The sequence below is a fragment of the Thunnus thynnus genome, chromosome 2, assembly GCF_963924715.1.
Source record: "Thunnus thynnus chromosome 2, fThuThy2.1, whole genome shotgun sequence".
Lineage (NCBI taxonomy): Eukaryota > Metazoa > Chordata > Actinopteri > Scombriformes > Scombridae > Thunnus > Thunnus thynnus.
In genome coordinates this window covers 20,010,301-20,029,155 of record NC_089518.1, presented here as the reverse complement: position 1 = coordinate 20,029,155, position 18,855 = coordinate 20,010,301, and the positions used below count along the sequence as shown (strand labels likewise).

The 18,855-nt window shown below is 37.6% G+C and overlaps 3 protein-coding genes and 2 non-coding genes across 6 annotated transcripts; 4 read left to right on the top strand and 1 right to left on the bottom strand.

Annotated features, from left to right (window-relative positions):
* Positions 1–1,803: 1,803 nt before the first annotated feature.
* trnaq-uug (transfer RNA glutamine (anticodon UUG)) lies at positions 1,804–1,875 on the top strand. The gene has a single exon. It is a non-coding gene; the product is annotated as a tRNA-Gln (tRNA).
* A 1,354-nt stretch (positions 1,876–3,229) lies between these two features.
* On the top strand, positions 3,230–3,301 carry trnaq-cug (transfer RNA glutamine (anticodon CUG)). Its single transcript has one exon. It is a non-coding gene; the product is annotated as a tRNA-Gln (tRNA).
* A 1,896-nt stretch (positions 3,302–5,197) lies between these two features.
* Positions 5,198–8,773, bottom strand: LOC137195877 (betaine--homocysteine S-methyltransferase 1-like). Of its 2 annotated transcripts, XM_067608559.1 has the most exons (9): positions 8,623–8,772; positions 8,398–8,466; positions 7,486–7,618; positions 7,265–7,377; positions 6,963–7,154; positions 6,722–6,869; positions 6,448–6,630; positions 5,846–6,074; positions 5,198–5,628 (listed from the first exon to the last, which is right to left on the bottom strand). In XM_067608559.1, exons 1-9 carry the CDS (start codon positions 8,641–8,643, stop codon positions 5,511–5,513), a joined length of 1,206 nt encoding a protein of 401 aa, XP_067464660.1. In that variant the 5' UTR covers positions 8,644–8,772; the 3' UTR covers positions 5,198–5,510. The 2 variants fall into 2 exon arrangements, with proteins under 2 accessions (XP_067464660.1, XP_067464670.1); XM_067608569.1 differs by lacking the exon at positions 8,398–8,466 and having other exon boundaries at positions 8,623–8,773.
* Positions 8,774–10,644: 1,871 nt separating this feature from the next.
* On the top strand, positions 10,645–14,639 carry cenph (centromere protein H). Its single transcript, XM_067608596.1, has 10 exons — positions 10,645–10,874; positions 11,991–12,128; positions 12,331–12,386; positions 12,471–12,516; positions 12,603–12,671; positions 12,786–12,842; positions 12,942–13,005; positions 13,613–13,664; positions 14,197–14,354; positions 14,478–14,639. The coding sequence occupies exons 2-10, from the start codon at positions 12,007–12,009 to the stop codon at positions 14,568–14,570; spliced, it is 717 nt and encodes a 238-aa protein (XP_067464697.1). The 5' UTR covers positions 10,645–10,874; positions 11,991–12,006; the 3' UTR covers positions 14,571–14,639.
* Positions 14,640–14,821: 182 nt separating this feature from the next.
* Positions 14,822–18,723, top strand: dimt1l (DIM1 dimethyladenosine transferase 1-like (S. cerevisiae)). The gene is made up of 12 exons (XM_067608582.1): positions 14,822–15,152; positions 16,012–16,085; positions 16,205–16,291; positions 16,690–16,751; positions 16,858–16,951; positions 17,046–17,095; positions 17,191–17,314; positions 17,433–17,525; positions 17,628–17,692; positions 17,804–17,867; positions 17,987–18,093; positions 18,203–18,723. Exons 1-12 carry the CDS (start codon positions 15,095–15,097, stop codon positions 18,243–18,245), a joined length of 921 nt encoding a protein of 306 aa, XP_067464683.1. The 5' UTR covers positions 14,822–15,094; the 3' UTR covers positions 18,246–18,723.
* The last annotated feature ends 132 nt before the right edge of the window (positions 18,724–18,855 follow it).

Here is an 18,855-nt window from a genome sequence, read left to right as displayed (position 1 = left end):
TAGATTATTTACCAAAACAAAAAAATCAAATTTATATTTGAGGCGAACTCTCCTTTTTATTATTTATTTATTCCGCGATTTTTTTTTTTTTTTTTTTTAAATATTGCCACCCACTACCGTTTTATTGCTGCTGCCACAATCTGTTTAAAATGTAACAACCTGTGTTATTATTATTATTACAAGCTGTCTAAATGAAAAGTAAGAAAATAATTAAGTTGCAGTCTCACGAGATGTGGTGAAGACCAGATGTTGTCCTGAGAGTTAGATGAAGTCTATAGATTCCGAGGAGCAAGTGAAGGCAACATTAGAATCTCAACCTCAGTAGGGCACGTAAGGACGTGCTGACGTTTCAGGTTGAGCAGTGTGGGATGTTTTGCAGTGGGGGTCTATAGCTGCAGCATCAACAAGAGCATGCATGAAAAAAACTGAACAATGAGGCTCCTTAACCAAACACATCTTCATACAATAAGTACATTTATATTCAACATTTGTTCATTTTTGTTACAGTACAGTCTTAACGGAAGTAGTTTGGGAATGACTTAAATTTAGGAAGAATAGCGTTACTGTGTGAAGTGATGGCACTGTATATTCTATTGTTATTACTGTGATTTGATGGCACTCTATTCTGCTGCCTGAAGGGCCTGAAATCATTGTTTTAGCAGAAGTCCAAAAACAATTGTTTGCAAAACACCATAAAATAAGCCTGAAATAAATGTTTAAACTGAAAGGGCTCAACAAATATGGCATTTCAACTGGAAGTCGCTATGTACAGATAAAATCTGTGCCGCAGAGAGATGCCTCAAGCCAATTCTGGATGAGTTAGCTGTGGGAGAGAGTTGCTGAGTTCTCCTTGTTTACAGATATTGACTGGACTGTCTCAGAGGACAGGAATGGCAAATAGTATTTCCCTTTAATGGTCACAGCCTTGACTTAGAGATAAAAGTCAGTCTGTCACCAGGGTGCATGTGTTTTAATGATGCTCAGAGAAATGCTCAATGGGTTTCCACAGAGTTTCCCCTCTGCTTTAATGAGCCCTGAGCATGACCTATGATGCAGTGTGTTTGCATTCTTAAATAGGCGACTTGTGTCCCTTTCAAACTGCTTTCTGCTTCTCTGAACTGGTGGAGGTGTTAATTTCTTTAATCAGCTCCTCTGGTGTAGCTCTGATATTGTTAGGCTCAATCCACAGAGGCCATATCTATAACAAATCCTGCCATCCTTCATATCTAACACTTTAAAAAGATAAATACATCTCAGCAGCAATAAATCCGTCTAATTCTTTACAGCTCTGCTACTGCTGCTTTCTAATCTGATAATTAGTGATTTTAATGTTGTAAAATATCAAATAAAAACCTTTGATGTTCATAAAAAGGATGGTTCAGGAGCATGATCACACATAAAGTCTGGGAACACATTTATTCCAAATAGATGTCTCGGTGAACCAGCACCCTCTCAAGGTTATGACTCCATGCATGTCTTTGGTGGTGCAGTGACATAACTGCTTTACTTCAGTACTGCTTTACAGCACTGTCTCTTCTACTGGATATACCTTGTAACTGTATGGGGGGAAATGTTGTGGCAGAACGAGAAAGTTGTACTTCAGGACACTGTTTCTTGTACAATGACTTTTAAATCTAGCAGAGAACTTTGTGACTCAGTCATCTTATCATGCAACTAATGGCTTTTCAAGGCTGAGTGAAAGACATGTCTTCAGGAAAACAACTTGAAAGTTCAACTGTTTTACGATTGTTTAGAGAAACAGTAACTCTGGATGGAAGTAACAGGGGTGGAGGACATTTATGTGGTTCCATGGTGTAATGGTTAGCACTCTGGACTTTGAATCCAGCGATCCGAGTTCAAATCTCGGTGGAACCTCATGGTTTTACAGAAGGAAGTCTGTAGCTCTTTCAATGGCAGGAAATGAGAGAAAATACTTCCATGTGTTGAATAGAACAGACGGTTGAGAAATTAAAGGAACAACCAACATAGAGTCTCTTAATAAGGTGTTAGGCCACCATATGAAGCTTGAGTGTGCTTTGACATTGATTCTGCAAGTCTCTAAACTCTCCTGGAGGAATGAACATCATTCTTGTGAAAGATATTCCCTCATTTGGTAATTTGTCGTCCGTCAGTATGAAGAGGAATAACAGCTTCATTACAAACAGCTGAGAGATGGTCTGAAGTGAATGTGATCATGTGAAAGAGGCGGAGGCGCTGATTCACAAGCAACATCATCAGAACCAGTGAAGTCCATAACACAGTAGTTCTCAAAGTGGGGTCAAGGGACCCCCAGGGGACCTTGAGGAGGTCCCCAGCAAAAAGGGGAATAATTCATTTTTACTATAGTTCCATCCATAATTAACACAATGACAGACTGTATGACTACTTTGGTCATGGGTTTCAAGCACTTTCTGTAATAAAACATCTAAAAGCAAATATCTTATCAGATGGGGATCTGTGGTCTAATTTCTGTCAATTTGGGGTCCTTGATGTGAAAAAGTTTGAGAACCACTGTTGTAACATATAATAGGATGAAACAGTTTTACCTACCGGAAAATTATAGCAACAGTAAAAAATATATATTCAACATGATTAAATGTTTAGTCTACGATGTATGAGTAATATGAACAATATGAGCACCTAGAATAAGAAGCTATAGAGACATCAGACATAATTTACAAACATTAAAAGTAAGGTAAAGACTATAAGTAAGTGTGGGAGTTAGGCCTAAATGTCTTTATTATGAGTGAGTTTTTTGTCTGAGGAGTGAAACCCAGATTGAATATGTGATGCACATTATATTTTTCCAGCTGTTATTACAAAGTCGCTTCTGTTGTGACCTGCAGCGATGGAGAGCAACATCTACACTGACAGGAATCCCTTCAAGGAGAATTAAATTAAATTTCGCGATTAAAACGCAAACTCGTCCGTTTGTAGAAAATCTGTTTTAAGTGGAAATGGAAACTGTCTAAACAGCAAAACTCTTCTTACCTGGAAAAATATCTATGCTCTTCATTCACTTTATTTTTAAGTCAGCAGTCTAATAAGGTCTGTCTCGTGTTTTTCCTGATTGGTCAGCTGATTGCTCAACGATCAGCCTGTTGGCAGGACTTGATCTAAACTCCAGAGGTTAAGAAACGTATTGTAACTTTAATCTCGGCAGAAAACAGGTATTCTGAAGTCCTGATTTCAGATTGTCTGTGATTGGTGGAGCCGCGTAACCTCATATGGTTCCATGGTGTAATGGTTAGCACTCTGGACTCTGAATCCAGCGATCCGAGTTCAAATCTCGGTGGGACCTGTACGTTTTAAAAAGTGGTGAGTACGTCATACGTGTAATAGCAAGAATAACACACGATTGTTTAGATAAGAAATCAAACAAGACAGAAAAACCTGTAGTAACAGTAGCTCGATTACATTAAACAGTCCTTTGTCCAGTGGTGGAAGGAATACTCAGATCCTTTACTTCAGTAAAAGTACCAGTACTGCAATGTAAAAATACTCCATAACAAGTAAAAGTCCTGCTTGAAAAATCTTAATCTTAATCTGTAAGTAAAAGTACATAAGTATGATCAGCTAACTGTACTTAAGTACTCATATAAAAGTACTTGTTTGGTCCCTCTGACTGATATATTATTATATATGACATCATTAGATTATTAATACTGAAGCATCAGTGTTAGAGCAGCATGTTACTGTTGTAGCTGCTGGAGGTGGAGCTAGTTTCAACTGCTTTATAACAGTAAACTAGTTTAGTCCAGTGGTTTCCAACCTAGAGGTCGGGCCCCTCCAAAGGGTCACCAGATAAATCTGAGGGGTCGTGAGATGATTAATGGGAGAGGAAAGAAAAAAACAAAGTTCTGTTTTCAGTTTTTGGACTTTTTCTCTAATCTTTGATTTTTGGTGAAATATTGGATCATTTGAACATTTATTGAAATGAAACCATGTGAGAGGTTTAGAGGGAAAATCACTATTTGGTGGAGCTGTTAACAACTCATAGACAACTGAAATGTGACGCCAACTACACACTGCTTTATGTAAGACGTCAAAAGGCTGGAAACCACTGGTTTCATCTTTAACAATGTGTTGTATTTTAAAAGCTTGTTATATTATCCATTGTGTCAAATCTCAATCTAAAAAGTAATAGTAGTGGAGCAAAAGTATAAAGGAGCATCAAAGGGAAATACTCGAGTAAAGTACAAGTACCTCAAAACTGTACTTAAGTAAAGTACTTGAGTAAACGTACTTAGTTACTTTTCACCATTGGCCTTCAGTGGCACTGAAAACCACGTTTGTCAGATTGTAGGTTTCAGCTGATGCACAGCCAAGAAAAAGAGTGAAGGACAATGTGGGAAACAGTGATAAATGAATATAAAACGCTGTGGCAACATTGATACATTTTACTGCATCATAGCTTTCATATTTTTAGATTTGACCAGACTGTGGCCATAACCTTTCTCCTCACTCACTCTTCCCCTGATTCAAGTTAATAAGTGACACACTGATAATGTTAATCCAAGGAGATTTATGAGCATGTGCCCTTGTAGCACAGAGAGATAAAAGGAGATTTCCCTCTTGACCAGTGCAGGCCAGTTCAGTCACTGCTCCCTTTCAACTTTAAGCATATATCAGTACAACTAAAAATCATAGCATTGGTTGTTAGCATATCCGCATTTTAGAAATATTGGAGAAACAACAAACAACAGGCAAATAACATATACAACATAGTAGCTACTATTGTATAGTAGAGACAGACGATTGTGTTGTCATGTTGGACCACAGCTACTCATGATCCCGCGTCTTCATTCAGTAGCTTTATATATTTGTTAAAGAGTTTAATCCACATAAAAAAGAGCAAGGGGAATTAATAAATCAAAATTCAATGGTTCTGTGTTTGAATTCTTTTAGAAAAACTGAGAAGAGACATTTTGCTCCAGTTGCATCTACAGTATGAACAATATGTGGCTAATACATCTAAATTTACAAATGCTTAGAATTGCTTAGACTTGTAAAAATAATGAAATCCAAAGGGAACATTATTGGAAAAAAAAATTGCCATAAAATATAACCAACAATAAACTCAGTGACATCTGGCTCATTTAACTTGCCATTAGCTCTCCACTTTAAGCCTCATATCTTTATACAATAACAAATACAGAAGTTATTTCTAACAAAAAGGGAATGCTGGAAAAACGAGTGAAAATTATTTTTTTTATTTAATATGTGAAAATTATATTTAGCAACAAATTACAACAGTCAGTCAACAAATATGACATGTCTATGGAAATGTTTCACAGCTGTATTAACTAGTAAAAAGTTGTTCTCCCTTTTTATGTAAACTTTGTTTGTAGGTTTAGGAACAGTACAGAAAAAAGAAGGAAGGAGTAACGGTATGCCGAGCCACTTGGACAGACTGCAAACGAAGAAATTATTGATGAGATCCTTGATTGACAGTCTTGATATGAAAAAAATGTGGATAATCTGATCACACATATAATGAATACAGGCGATCATGTTTGTTTGTTGGATTGCAGCCGTTTTTCATAATCATCGGCCGGTGTGGCCATGGAAGGACATTTGGGACGTCCAGAAGCAGGCAAAAGGTTTTCCCAGTACTCTCGACGAGCCCTAAGACAAAGTTTAGGTTTAGAAAATTATAAACACTTCTGCTGAGCAAAAACACTTATGATCCAATTTCCACTGTTATTTTGCCTCCTATTATTATTATTCAGAGTATTTTTATAAATCTTACACATGTTTGGATGAGATCTTTAATGCAGATGTACCAATTTAATTTGAACAATATGTTTCTATATACAGTAGTGGTGTTTCTCCTCAGTCTTACCTGGCTCTGACCCAGGGTTTAGTGTGCATCTCCAGAGCAGCCCCCCAGAGTCCGTGTTTTTCTGAAGCTGGTGGGAGGAATCCTCTCTCTGCAGCCAGCTCTTCTGCCACAGCTCTGATGTGGTACGGCTCAAAACCACAGCAGCCTCCGATGTAGCGAATACCAGCATCGTAAGCCTCTCTGGCATATTTATGAATGTCCCAACGGGTCATTGCTCTCGTCTCCAGTGCTGAGATGAAGATAAAATATTCAATACTCTCATTACACTACACATATGGGGAGTTTAAGAAAGTTTTACGTATATATTTATATTGAAAATACAGTTTTCAAACTAACAACCACAGTGTTCCAACCAAAAGCTAGGAGGTGGGGTTATTTGAGCAAGACCATTTAAATTCAGACCCTATTTAGTCAACTTATTAGGACAAAGTGTTAGTATTTTCTGTTGGTATTTTCATAATGTACTTGAGCCTGTGCGATATTTAAAATAACCAATTATTTTAACAGTATTTGACAATACTAAGGTCTTTTCTATGTATCTAATTGAATATAAAATAGTTGTTTCTTTCTGCACAAAAGAAATATATTGTACAAATGCTGACCGAAGGGGTACTCAGGGAGGCTGGTGTATCCACCGAGGTTGCACTCTGGTGTGTGAAAGCCCAGCGGCTGGATCATGAGGTGGGCTTTAAGACCAGCTTTCTCTAATCCCTCCTTCATCAACTTCACCGTACGAACGCACGTCAGAGGGTCCAAGTGGCAATTTATTCCGACAATGTCAGCTCCTGCGCATGAACACAAACATATTCAGACTTTGTATCTACATTAAAGCCAATATTCAGCTTGAAGTATTATATCACGGGTCAATCAGTGTACCAGCTTTGACCAGCTTGACAGCGCACTCTCCAGGCGGGACTCCTTCCATGTCTCCATGAGGTGAGATGCACAGTGTTGCTCCCACTGGTTTACCACTGGTCTTCAGCACCTCCACTGCCCATGCTCCCTCTTGTACACAATTAACAAACTGCAGGAAAGATGTGCAATGAATCAGACCAGAACCAGCACAAAAAAAACACCATTTGTTGTACAGTTTTCCCTCTTGGAGTGCTGCTCTCACCTCCACTATAAAGAAATCAATGTCCTTCTTGAGGAAGTCATCCATCTGTTTCTTAAATATGGCCTTGACCTCAGTCTCACTGTGAGTCTTCTCATAACAGGGAGTCTTAGACACACACCCAGCGACCAGTGCGTCACCCTCATCGGCGACCTCTCTGGCCAGGTTGCAGGCCGCCTCATTGATCTGGGCTCCCTGGAACAGAGGATAACAGATTGGAGTGACACCAGACTGATGTGTGGATACTTTCTATCATGTACAGTAGACAGGATGAAGGTGTTATTAATTTTTTTTTTTTTACTGACAGTGATGTTGGTGACATTGCCACTGATCTCCAGCTTATCCTCACTGCAGTAGAAGGTGAATGTCTGCAGCACATTGGCTCCTGCTCGTAGGAACTCCCTGTGCAGCTGCCGCACTGACAATCAGGCAGAAAGAGAAAGAAGCTCGTAATGACAACAAAGAGAAAACTATATGCAGATTAGTGCGACGCAAGAGTCGATTCATGTTAATATGTAACATGTACCTGCTTCAGGATGTTCAACAGCAGCTTCAGGTGTCCAGTGTCCCGCCTTCACATAACCACGTCGCTCTAGCTGCAATACATAACCTCCATCTCCTACAATCACCTCGCCAGCATTCAGGCGATCCAGGATACTCTGAGTGCGCAAACACACACACACACACACACACACACACACACACACACACACACACACACACACACACACACACACACAGCTATGTAGCTCATGGTCATGTGGACTCTGCTACAGGTCTGACAGGTTTCCTGAAAATTGTCTTGTTTTTCTCTCACAATGTTGAGCAAAACACCTCGGTGTAATAAGTGACATATTCTTCCATATTGTCTGACTTCCCTTAATCAATATATATTGAAATAAAGAGGATCATTTCTTTGGAACAATCTACTTCCATCGTAATAGTCAACATCTACATTATCATTATTCAAAAAGCATCTGAAAAGGACTCTAATTAGCAACGATTTAGAACAATTCATGGATTTCACTGTAATGCATCACAAATTGTAAACATAAACTTCTATGTAAATTGTACATTTCTATCAGTTTTGTGTTATTGCTTAGTCTTAAAACTTCGATGATTACACAATCGTTGTTTTTATCCCCCCCTCCTTTTTTAAAAAAAAAGTATGATTATCAATATTAATATAGGGGAGGTGTTTTGGCTTCCAACCTCTCCTGTCAAATGCTCTTTTTTTTTAAAATCCTTACTGTTTATATATATATATATATATATATATATATATATATATATATATATATATATATATGCAAATAACTACAAGAACTACAAGATGAAAAGAGAGTTACACACATGGTCCACATGGTCTCCTGTATTGCTTGTTAACCTTTAAGCTGAAAACAAGTGTGTGGACTGAACTCTTACTATCTTCTCTTACCTGATGTAAGTTTTGTTTGCTTTTCATCTTTTCTACTGGTGGACTTCTGTAGTTCATGTGTTGGATGAACTTCAGAGTGCAGAATTATTCAATCCGTTACTCAACATCTTATGCAGCCTTTAACATTCAGGTAATTTGGACAATTTTAGTTCAAGTTGAGCACAGATTTCAAAGATTTATTAGAGAGTCAAAACAAGGCCTACATGAGTTTTTGTGTGATCATACCCTTTTCTTCTTGCTCTCCATTGAAGACAACGTATGTCTGCTTGGCTGCAGCCTCAGAAGAAAGCTTCAGTTATTGTGTGAGCTGCAGCAGTAATCCTGCAAGGAGAAAAACGGCCAACGGTTTACGTCACGCTGAAATGACCACGATAATCTCACGAGATCCAAATGGCTAACCTTTATACTGAGACAACTGTGCAGTACTGCGCTTCAGCAGCAGGTGGTGGCAGAATATTACCTCTGTGGCTCTCCGCCTTTCAAAATGGGTAAATCATGTCAAACAAGTATTTGTTTTTAACCGTGGAGTTTTCACTGAAAAGGTCTGTAGTGCTTTTTATCCTCGAACAAAGATGAGAGCAGCTTGTTAAAGGAGATGAAAAAAGCTTCAACTCGAATAGTTTCCAAATTTAAAGATCCCTCTAGACATGCAGATATAATAATATATTTAATAGATATAATATATAAGAGATATAATATGTCTTAAAACACATTTAGGCCTATAGAATAATAATTTGTGTCTGTATGATTCCCTACAAAAAGTTAAATTATCGAATTAAAATGTCTTAACGTTACATCTCCTTTCCCCTCACTGAAAAATCCCAAATCTATAAATATGTAAATATTTTTTGTTTCATAAATTTAACTGCTGCAAAATATCTCCACTTCACTAAAAGTCCCATTCTTAGTGTAGGCTATGTGCTCTTTAGGTTGCGTTATGAACCATGATTTGCATGATTGGTTCACCTTAAACTCTGATTTAAAGTGAGCATAAAATTTGCCCCTTCAGCAGATTAATGTGGAATTAGCTTCCTAAAAGAAGTAGATAAAACAAATGTTTAATTAAGCCATTAATGATTAATGATTTCTTAATCTGCATCACCTCGGAATAAATATTAATTTCCGTTAGTGATGAAGAAATACACATTTGGGCAATGCAGACAGATGTCTGCCCCCTCCTGGTTTGGCCGCTTGATCTCATCATTAAGGACTGAATGTCAGTGTGTCGCCGACATGCTTCATTAAACTCACAGCACTACAGCAAACTTCTGAACTGGATTTGAATGATTTTCTTCTAAACTGGATAACAGCACATGTGGGAATAAAAGGAAACAAAGTTGCTGATAATTTGGCAAAAAATAGCATTAAAGGAAAATGATTTGAGGATTCTTTAGAAATTGTTTTTGTCAAAACAGAGGCAAACCCACTGATAGGCTACATCGCAGAATATGAAATAAGATGTAGGAAATTTAGGATTATGAGAGTAAATGTAGAGATTATTACAGAATTAAAAAAATCTGTCTGAGTGTGAAGTTACAGAGGTAGATGTAGGGCAGAAGATATAATCTTTTCTAAATTAAAGGACAGGATCACGTTTTTTCAAGTCTGTCTTAAAACAATAGTCAGGTGTCCAAAGTTTTCCTCCCTGTAGTCATTCTTCCTGTTCATACTTCTTATTGAACCTATGATGTAAGTGATGGAGGCCAAAATCCACAAGCCTCCTTCTGTGCATAAATGTTTATCTGAAGCTAATATGAAGCTTCCAATGAGTCAAATCAAGTAGATATCTTTCAACGTTAAGGTCTTTTTAGTGTCAAAGTCCATCTTTTTGTTACTATACTTCTACTGCAGCTCAACAGGGAAACACAAAGAGGGAATTTTGTGCTAAAAAGTGTAAATGTGGCAGATATCCACTTGATATGACTAACTCAGACTGAGTCTCCATCACTTAAATTGATCTTTTAACAGCCAGTATGAACAGGAGGAATGATTACAGCGAGGAAAACCTCTTTCAGTGTTCAAATGGGCACCTGACTGATAAGACAGATTTGACAAATTGTGAAGCTTATCTTTTAAGACCACTACAGTCCAGTACAATATATGAACAACTAGTACAACAATATATGAAAAAGAAAGCGTAAAATAAATATCTTGTACCTGCAAGGATATCTTAAACACTGTCCAGTAGGTGGCAGCGAGCAGCTTTCACGCTGATTTACTCACCATAAAAGAAGCAGAAGAAGAGTTGTTAGTACGTCACTTCCTGGCGGGGTTTCGATCTACATCCATGGAAAAAATAAACAAAACCAGTGACAGCGGTAGTAAACAGTGGATAACTTAACATTACCTGTCAGACTGAGACGAACTGGTCGTTTTTTGGTATTTAAGTCGTTAAAAGTGGGAGAAAAGTATTTGGTAACTTACTGTTGTCTTTACTTCATTTGACTCACCGGTAACTTTAGCCTCAATTAAACAAGGTAAGTCTAGTTTTTAGCTTTAATACATAACTGTTTGACCCTTCAATACAATCACAGTAATGTTAGTTATGATATTGACAATAAAATGCTTAAGTCAATATGCAGGTGTGGATTTTGACTCATGTATTTGTAGCTAGTTAGTTATATATTTGTTAAAACTGCATTATCAGATATGAAATGTAGCTGGTTACATGGACTCATGTACTGCACTAGAGATACTTTTACTTACCTTGAGTGTTTCCATTTTTCTGCCACTTAATACTTTGACTATACTGCGTTTAAACACTATCAAAGGAATATATTGTGACTCTACTACACATATTTGATAGCAATATTTGCCAGTTACTTTGAAGGTTGATGTTTTTGCATACAAAAGATGATCATCTGAATGAATGAATGAATGAATTATGATGCATTGTTGTAGATTAAAAACCTCATAGCATGTTAAGAAGTTACAGTTATCTCCATCCTGACCAGCTACAACTTTAAAATACTGCTTACATCAGTAAATATATTTAGTATAATATATACATACATCTAATAATAGTAAAACACTGACCGGGGCCTTTCTGCTGCATAAAATGTACTTATACTTAAAGTAAAGTATCAGTACTTGATGTGCTGATGATACTTCAGTAGTTTTATTATTTTGTAAAGTTTGAATGCAATAACTTTGCTCGTACTGCAGTATTTTTTATATTAATGTATTGCTACATTTACTTAAGTAAAGGATTTTCTTCCACCACTCATTATTACTGTCCCTCTGTATGTTTTGGATGTTCTACACAAACAGTGAGTCTCTGTTGTTGCCTTTCATGAAGGGGAGTAAAACTTTGGTTTATCTGTTTCTGAGAATCATATTTCTACCTTTAATGGTTAATGCTAACCTTGTTTTCAGATTTACTCTAAACGTTGCTTCCAGCTTTAATGTTATCTTCAGTGTCATTCTCCTGAAAATGTGCTTGAATATCAATTTAATACATGGGGTAATTTATTAGATTTGAGCTGTAATTCATTAAAGTTTTGACAACAAGTCTAAATTGAACCAGAACTTGTGGTCCTTCAATCAATCTCAGGTAATGTGAACTTTGGTTTTGTGCTGTTTTTTCCTGCCAGGCTTCACTGTTTTATAATGGATCCATCTGATGATGTGGGAAGCCTCAACCACATAGCCATGGCACCAAATGATGGTCTTGCTCCAGTTCCTGATGACTCTGCTGAACAGAAGGAGACCCCACCTACAGACATGCTGAGGTTCTTCTTCTACATCTGCTTTAACAGTTGTACTATTACTACGTTTACACTGGCGGGTTTATTTGATAAATTTCAACTCCAAGATCAGTGTTCAAGACTCACTTTTTTCCATCAATATCATGCTCTAATGAAAGCACATCACCTCTTCTTATAGGACAATGATTACAGTCTTTTATAATTACTAAAACTACTTTCTTTTCAGAATCAAACAGCAGATGTCCAACCAGTGCTTTGAGATGGCGGTTCAACTCCATGCAGGTAAGTAGTTTCATATATTTCCCATCATGTTGTATTTTCATCGTGTACACAAATGTAAATATCATTTTTCCTATTGTACAACAGGAAAAAGTAAGAGAACATGCAGCACATCTGAAGCTGAGAGAGACTTGTGAGTATTTGAACATGTGATGATGTAGGATTTGAGTCAAATGTGAATGTTTACACTGTTAACATATTCTTCATTAAATGTCACAGGCCAGATTACATCACTGAGCTGGAAAGCGTCAAGACGATTCATTTTAACAGCACATTGGCATTGCACAGGTATATAATCATAATATTAATATAATAATATATTATAGAAGCATAATACTCAACATAGAAGCTTTGAATGTTGGTTAACTTGAACACATCAGTGATTTGACTGGTCTCTTACAGAATGCAGATGTGGCACGCTATTGGAGAAAAGCTGAAACAGAACGATTCAGAGGCTGAGTAAGTCAACTCACAGCACACTGAATCAACTGTCATACAGTTATTATCTTTTTAAAACTTTATCTTGATGATAGCTTCATACACTTGTGTCTTTTTCAGTGCGCTGAAAGCCGTGAGTGATCGCTGCATGGCTCTGTGTTCACACATAAAACAACTTCAGAAAGTAAGAGGCTTCATCATCCTTTAAGTGTTTGTCTGCACTGTTGTTGCTGTTTTTGAGTATAAAATAGATTCAAACTGTGCTTTCACGTTAGATAAATTGAATTGTTGTCTGTGCCTCATTGGGCTGTTTTTGAACCCTTTTTAGACAGAAAATTTGTTGTTAGGCCTCTGTAATAACTTGTCATAGCAGTTCAAAATGTTTCTGCAAGCTGCAGTATTATGAATGATACCTCAGGAATATTGAGATGGTTTTAATTACCCCTGCTAGTCCAGGACTCACATTTCTAAAGCAATATTTTATTTGGTAAAATAGTTTATTATTAATATAATATATATTAATAACTTGAAAACTTGGTGTAAAAATCTGTTGTTGATATAGTGTGTGATTAAAGTAATATCACTTTGTTCTTACAGGTTTGTTTGCAATAATTGATTAGATTTTATGGAAGTGATTGATTCTTTGAGCTGACAGCTAAGCTGCTCCCTTACATGTTTGACTGTTTATAATCACAAATCACAAAAATGTGTGAATTAAAATTAAAAGAAAGTGTTTTTGTCTCATTGAGATAATTAATTCTGTACCTAATTACCTCTTCATTTGTCAACAGGAGTCAAGAGATCTTCAAGATGAAATCACAGAAATGCAGAAGAAGAGGCTTGGTATGTAACAAAAAAGTTGAAAAAAGCCCTAATGTTGGTTGTGGAGAGAAGGATGTTGCACAAGTTATTCAATATAATAGACAACACTAAACACCCCCTACACAACCTTCTGGTCAGACCAGAGTGTCTTCAGTCGGAGGCTCCTTCAGCTCCACTGCAATAAGGACCGTTACAGGAAGTCATTCCTGCCCACCGCAATAGCATCTACAATGACCCCTTCACTGAGTGGCAATGCACATTTTACATTTAATTTGCACATTAATAGCAATATCTCGCCTTAAAGTTTAAAATTCTATTTTTATTCTACTTATTTTTATTTAGTATAGTACTTTTGTATAAGTATATCTGGTAATTCACACAAACACCTCATTGTGTGTGTTTTTCTAAGCTATGCGTGTTTTCTGTCATGTTGTCATAGCTGCTGTAACACTAAAATTTCCCTTTGCGGATAAATGATGTACTATATCTATCTATCTATTAGATTGGGATTTTTTTTTTCATGCTATTGACAAATGACTTATTTTGTGTGTAGAGATGAAGCGGCTCACACATGAGAAAATGAAAGAGATGGAAGAGTTGAAGAGGAAAGAGCATCCAGATACAGAGAAGTACAAAGCAGCTTTGGAGAAAGGCCGAGCAAACCTGGAGAAATACAAAAAGATGACCGTCATGACACAGAATGTCTTAAGGGTAAATTAAAACATTAAATGTTAAAGAAAATACTCACGATATCTGTTGGATCAATGTTTGACAATGGTTCATGTCTACAGTGAAATTAGCAGCTTGTGTATTAATGTATGTGTTTGTGTTCAGGGCATCTTCTTGGCGTGTAAAGTCAACTGGCTGGATGATCCCAAACTTCGAGACATTGCCATGACGCTGGAGGAATTTCCCATCTCTGATTAGAGAAGGAATCCACTTATCTAATATTTATATGTGTCTGTCTTGTTTTATAAAAAAATATCAATAAATAATCATAAACTGTAAAAAACAGTATTGTGATTTTTTTTTTCCAGGGAATGTAGGTGAAGTCCAGATGCCACTAGAGGGCGACTCACAATGCGAAGAAAGATGTTAAACCTACATATATCACGTCAATGAAGAAGAGGGGTTTACATGGGGTAACGAAATATCGCGAGAGTCGTTTCAAAATATTCTTGTCTCGCTGTTTTATGATGTGACAACGCTGCGGTTAAGGTGTGGTTTAGGCACAAAAATCACTTAGTTGAGGTTAGAGAGCGGTTGTGATTTGGGTTAAACGATCCCTTGAAACGTGGTGTGAGTTAAAATTACTACTTCCTTACAAATCTCGCGAGAGTTTCACAACACGACCGGTTCACACGTGTTTACCTGACACAGACAAGCTACATTTTGCACAATTGCTTTAAATTTGGATTTGTTGATCGTAAAGCGGAATAAAAACAAGCAAAATGCCGAAAGTCAGGGCGGAGAAGAAAACCAGGCAGCACTCAGAAGTAAAAAACCAAGGTATGTTTCTCCAAACAGAGGAGCTAGCGTTAGCAGGATAGCTCATATCACTGTCAGCTGCTGGAGCAAAGTTAGTGGGTTTTAAAGTTGGTGAAATTCGTCATCGGAGTGCTACCTCACACATTATGCTTTTAAACGCTGCCATTGTACAAGTGTTAACGACCACAAACATTAATGGCGACTGTTGTCACGTCTGTCACCTGTGTTGGCATTGAAGGTTTGTTTACGTGAGTTGTTCACGCTCAGCTCACGTTCCCAGTAAAGATCTGAGATATAAACGCCAGTCTTCATTGAAAATATCGTAATTTAACGTATATCGACTCACCTGTAAAGGTTCATGCCTCACAGCATGGGTTAAGATACACACTGGATGTCAAGTGTCTGGTTATTTGGGCAAACAATCTATCCACCAAAATATCACTTAATGCCAAAACTATTACATTCATGTGTCACTGTCTCCTAGTGTTTAATGTATGTTGAGAGTGTTAACTATATAAAGCTACTCAACCCAATCATTAACAGTTTAAGATGATTGTTCTTCATAAAAAAGCAAAGCCACAGGAGCCCATATCATAAATATTATTTTTATACACTAATACTATTAATATACTTTGAATTTGACAAGCTTATATTAGTAATTTCTAGTTGACATTGTGGGTGTATGTGATGTGCTATTGTATGTATCTTTGTATTATGACACTAATATATAACAAACATTAGATTCTGAATCTTTGGGGCAAAACCTTTTTTATGAAATTACATGAAAATGTCTGTAATCTAGTTATTTTCTCATGAGTTGTTACCCTTTCAAATGCTACACAAGTACAGTACACAATGTGTTGATCGCTGTCTGCTGCAGGGATCATGTTCAACACTGGAATCGGCCAACACATCCTGAAGAATCCTCTGGTCGTCAATGGCATCATCGAGAAGGTAAGCTGCACTAGTGCGGCACACGGGCATCTTAAAGACTAACGACACAGACAAACATGATGCAGAGTATTTCTAATCCACCGCTGTGGCTGAACTTGTATGTGTCGCATGTTTTCTAGGCTGCTCTGAGGCCAACAGATGTGGTTCTGGAGGTGGGACCTGGTACTGGTAACATGACGGTTAAACTGCTTGAAAAGGCCAAAAAGGTGAGAACTTCAAAGTGTTTTCTGTTTTGTTCTAAGTGCTTAGGTTGAGATATGAATGTTGGCTCTAATTCTGTAATCCTATAACACATTAATAGGTGGTAAAACTGCAGCTTGCATGTTGCTTGTATTCACTATTCCAAATCTCCCTCCTACATTTTACATTTTTTAAGGCTTACGTACACTACTGGAAGGAGAGATGGATTACACAGAGCAGATTCTGAAGTTTTTAGTCTCCCTGATGTTTCACTTTTGCATTGATGGTCACTTTGATAATACATTTATTAATTGCCCAGATGAGATAGTGTCATGTCTTGTTTGAGTGTGACGTTTCTGTCCACAGCAGTGATACAATAATAACTTTTGATTGTTTGTTCTTAACACAAGTTGCTGTTTTGCAGGTGGTGGCCTGTGAGTTGGACTGCAGATTGGTGGCTGAACTTCAGAAAAGAGTACAGTGCACGTGAGTGGAGACGTTGGCACAGTGTCACTATATATTTGCATAATAATTTAGGCTGAATATGAAGTGAATATATGTTTTAATGAAGAGACACTGTGCTTTCCAACAGACCCCTGCAGACCAAACTTCAGATATTAGTCGGAGACGTATTAAAAACAGATCTGCCTTTCTTTGATGTCTGTGTGGCTAATTTACCTTACCAGGTAGAGACATGTTTCCTCCACACGGCACACACTTGATTACATAAAAATTACATACTTTATATCTCAAACTGGACTTTTTTTGTAAATTGTGCAGATTTCGTCGCCTTTTGTCTTCAAACTCCTGCTGCATCGACCTTTCTTCAGGTAAGAAACCAAGACCCGCTGGAAACGTTCTTCTCACGTTCTTGTGTTTTCATGTTCATGTTCAGTCTGCAGCTCGTTTGTGTTTTTATTTCCAGATGTGCCGTGTTGATGTTCCAGAGAGAGTTTGCCATGCGACTGGTTGCCAAACCTGGAGACAAGCTGTACTGCAGACTGTCCATCAACACACAACTACTGGCTCGTGTAGATCACCTCATGAAAGTGAGTGTTTGTCTGACATGCTAACAGCTACCGTCTACACATCATGACAGTGTTTTCAGATGGTTTGTTGTTGCTGTGATGCAACTACTGTAAATGTCGATGTTTCCCTGTTGATCAGGTAGGAAAGAATAATTTCCGTCCTCCTCCTAAAGTGGAGTCAAGTGTTGTCAGGATAGAGCCGAAAAATCCTCCTCCACCCGTTAACTTCCAGGTGAGTTTAGATTTTTTTTTTTTGGAATGGTTGATGTCATGAAAATGCAGCCGCTCAACTATTTAACAATATTTAATGTTGTGTTCTGTTTCTCCTGGGAAGGAGTGGGACGGTCTGGTCAGAATAGCCTTTGTAAGGAAAAACAAAACCCTCAATGCAGCTTTCAAGTGAGTATCTGTCTGCTGCAAATGTTGCCGCCCAAATTCAAGTGTGTTCTGTCAAAAGAGCGAAGGGAGAAAAAAAACAGAAACAATCAAATTGTTTTTTTGTACGTTCAGGTCCACTGCGGTCGAGCAGCTGCTGGAAAAGAACTACAGAATTCACTGCTCTGTGCACAACGTGGTGAGTAAAACATGCCGGTGTTGGACATTGTCGGTCATGTTGGACTGATCTCTCATTCAGTGTTGCTCCTTGTAACGCGACAGTTTGAATCTTAAGTCTTGTGTGCTTCGTCTTCACAGGATGTCCCGGCAGACTTCAGCATCTCCAAGAAGATTGAGAGTGTTTTGCAGGAGGCTGATTTCAGTGAAAAGAGAGCCAGGTCCATGGACATTGATGACTTCATGGTGTAAGTTGAACATCTATTTGCTCTTTTGACCATTTCTTCCCCCAAAGAACCTACTAAAATTAATAATAATAATAATTTAATTTAATCATGGGTGCATTTTTATCCTCAGACTGCTCCACGCATTCAACTCTGCAGGGATCCACTTTTCTTAAATGGTAAATGGATCTGAAGACAGCAGCTTTATGACACATGATGCCTTCATGATGTGAGGGCAGTCCTCAGTGGTCAGATGAGATTTCTGACTGACTTTTTTCTCTTCCTCCTTGAGGTTTGCTTTGAGAGACTGAATTTCAAATGTTGCAATGCTTTGAAATGTACAAAAACTAATAGAGCATACATTTAAAGAACTCATATTGAGATTCTTAACTGTGCCGTTTTACCTTTATGAGTATAGACTGACTGTCACTGGGAATACAAGGACAACTTTGTTGCAGGGACTGTCGGTGTTTGTGAGAACTTTTCATTCACAGAAAATAATATGTGATGCATGATTTTTCTAATCTGAACGCAATCACCTGCAACTTTTCTAAACAACTTCGAAATCACTTCCTCCTGGAAAAAGTAAATATTTAACAAGTGTAACGTTTTAGGTGTTTTCAGACTTCTAAAATAAATTCAGATTGTCAACCAGTTTTCTTTCTATGTCGTGCTTCTCCTTTCCTGTGCAAAGACCGTCGGACTTTGCCACCACAGCTGCAGACCAGGGCTGAAACTATTGGTTACTTCCTTATTGATTTATTAGTTGATAAATGGCCATCACAA

Bases quoted from the DNA above. Each gene is read 5' to 3' on its own strand.
- LOC137195877 (XM_067608559.1), bottom strand. From the start codon at position 8,643: ATGGAGAGCAAGAAGAAAAGG. The intron at 7,619-8,397 runs GTAAGAGAAGAT...TTGCGCACTCAG, and splicing joins GCAAACAAAACTTACATCAG to AGTATCCTGGATCGCCTGAA. The intron at 6,075-6,447 runs GTCAGCATTTGT...TCTTCATCTCAG, and splicing joins CCTCCCTGAGTACCCCTTCG to CACTGGAGACGAGAGCAATG.
- cenph (XM_067608596.1), top strand. From the start codon at position 12,007: ATGGATCCATCTGATGATGTGGGAAGCCTCAACCACATAGCCATGGCA. The intron at 12,672-12,785 runs GTATATAATCAT...GGTCTCTTACAG, and splicing joins AGCACATTGGCATTGCACAG to AATGCAGATGTGGCACGCTA. The intron at 13,665-14,196 runs GTATGTAACAAA...TTTTGTGTGTAG, and splicing joins AATGCAGAAGAAGAGGCTTG to AGATGAAGCGGCTCACACAT.
- dimt1l (XM_067608582.1), top strand. From the start codon at position 15,095: ATGCCGAAAGTCAGGGCGGAGAAGAAAACCAGGCAGCACTCAGAAGTA. The intron at 17,526-17,627 runs GTGAGTTTAGAT...TCTCCTGGGAAG, and splicing joins CTCCACCCGTTAACTTCCAG to GAGTGGGACGGTCTGGTCAG. The intron at 17,868-17,986 runs GTGAGTAAAACA...TCGTCTTCACAG, and splicing joins ACTGCTCTGTGCACAACGTG to GATGTCCCGGCAGACTTCAG.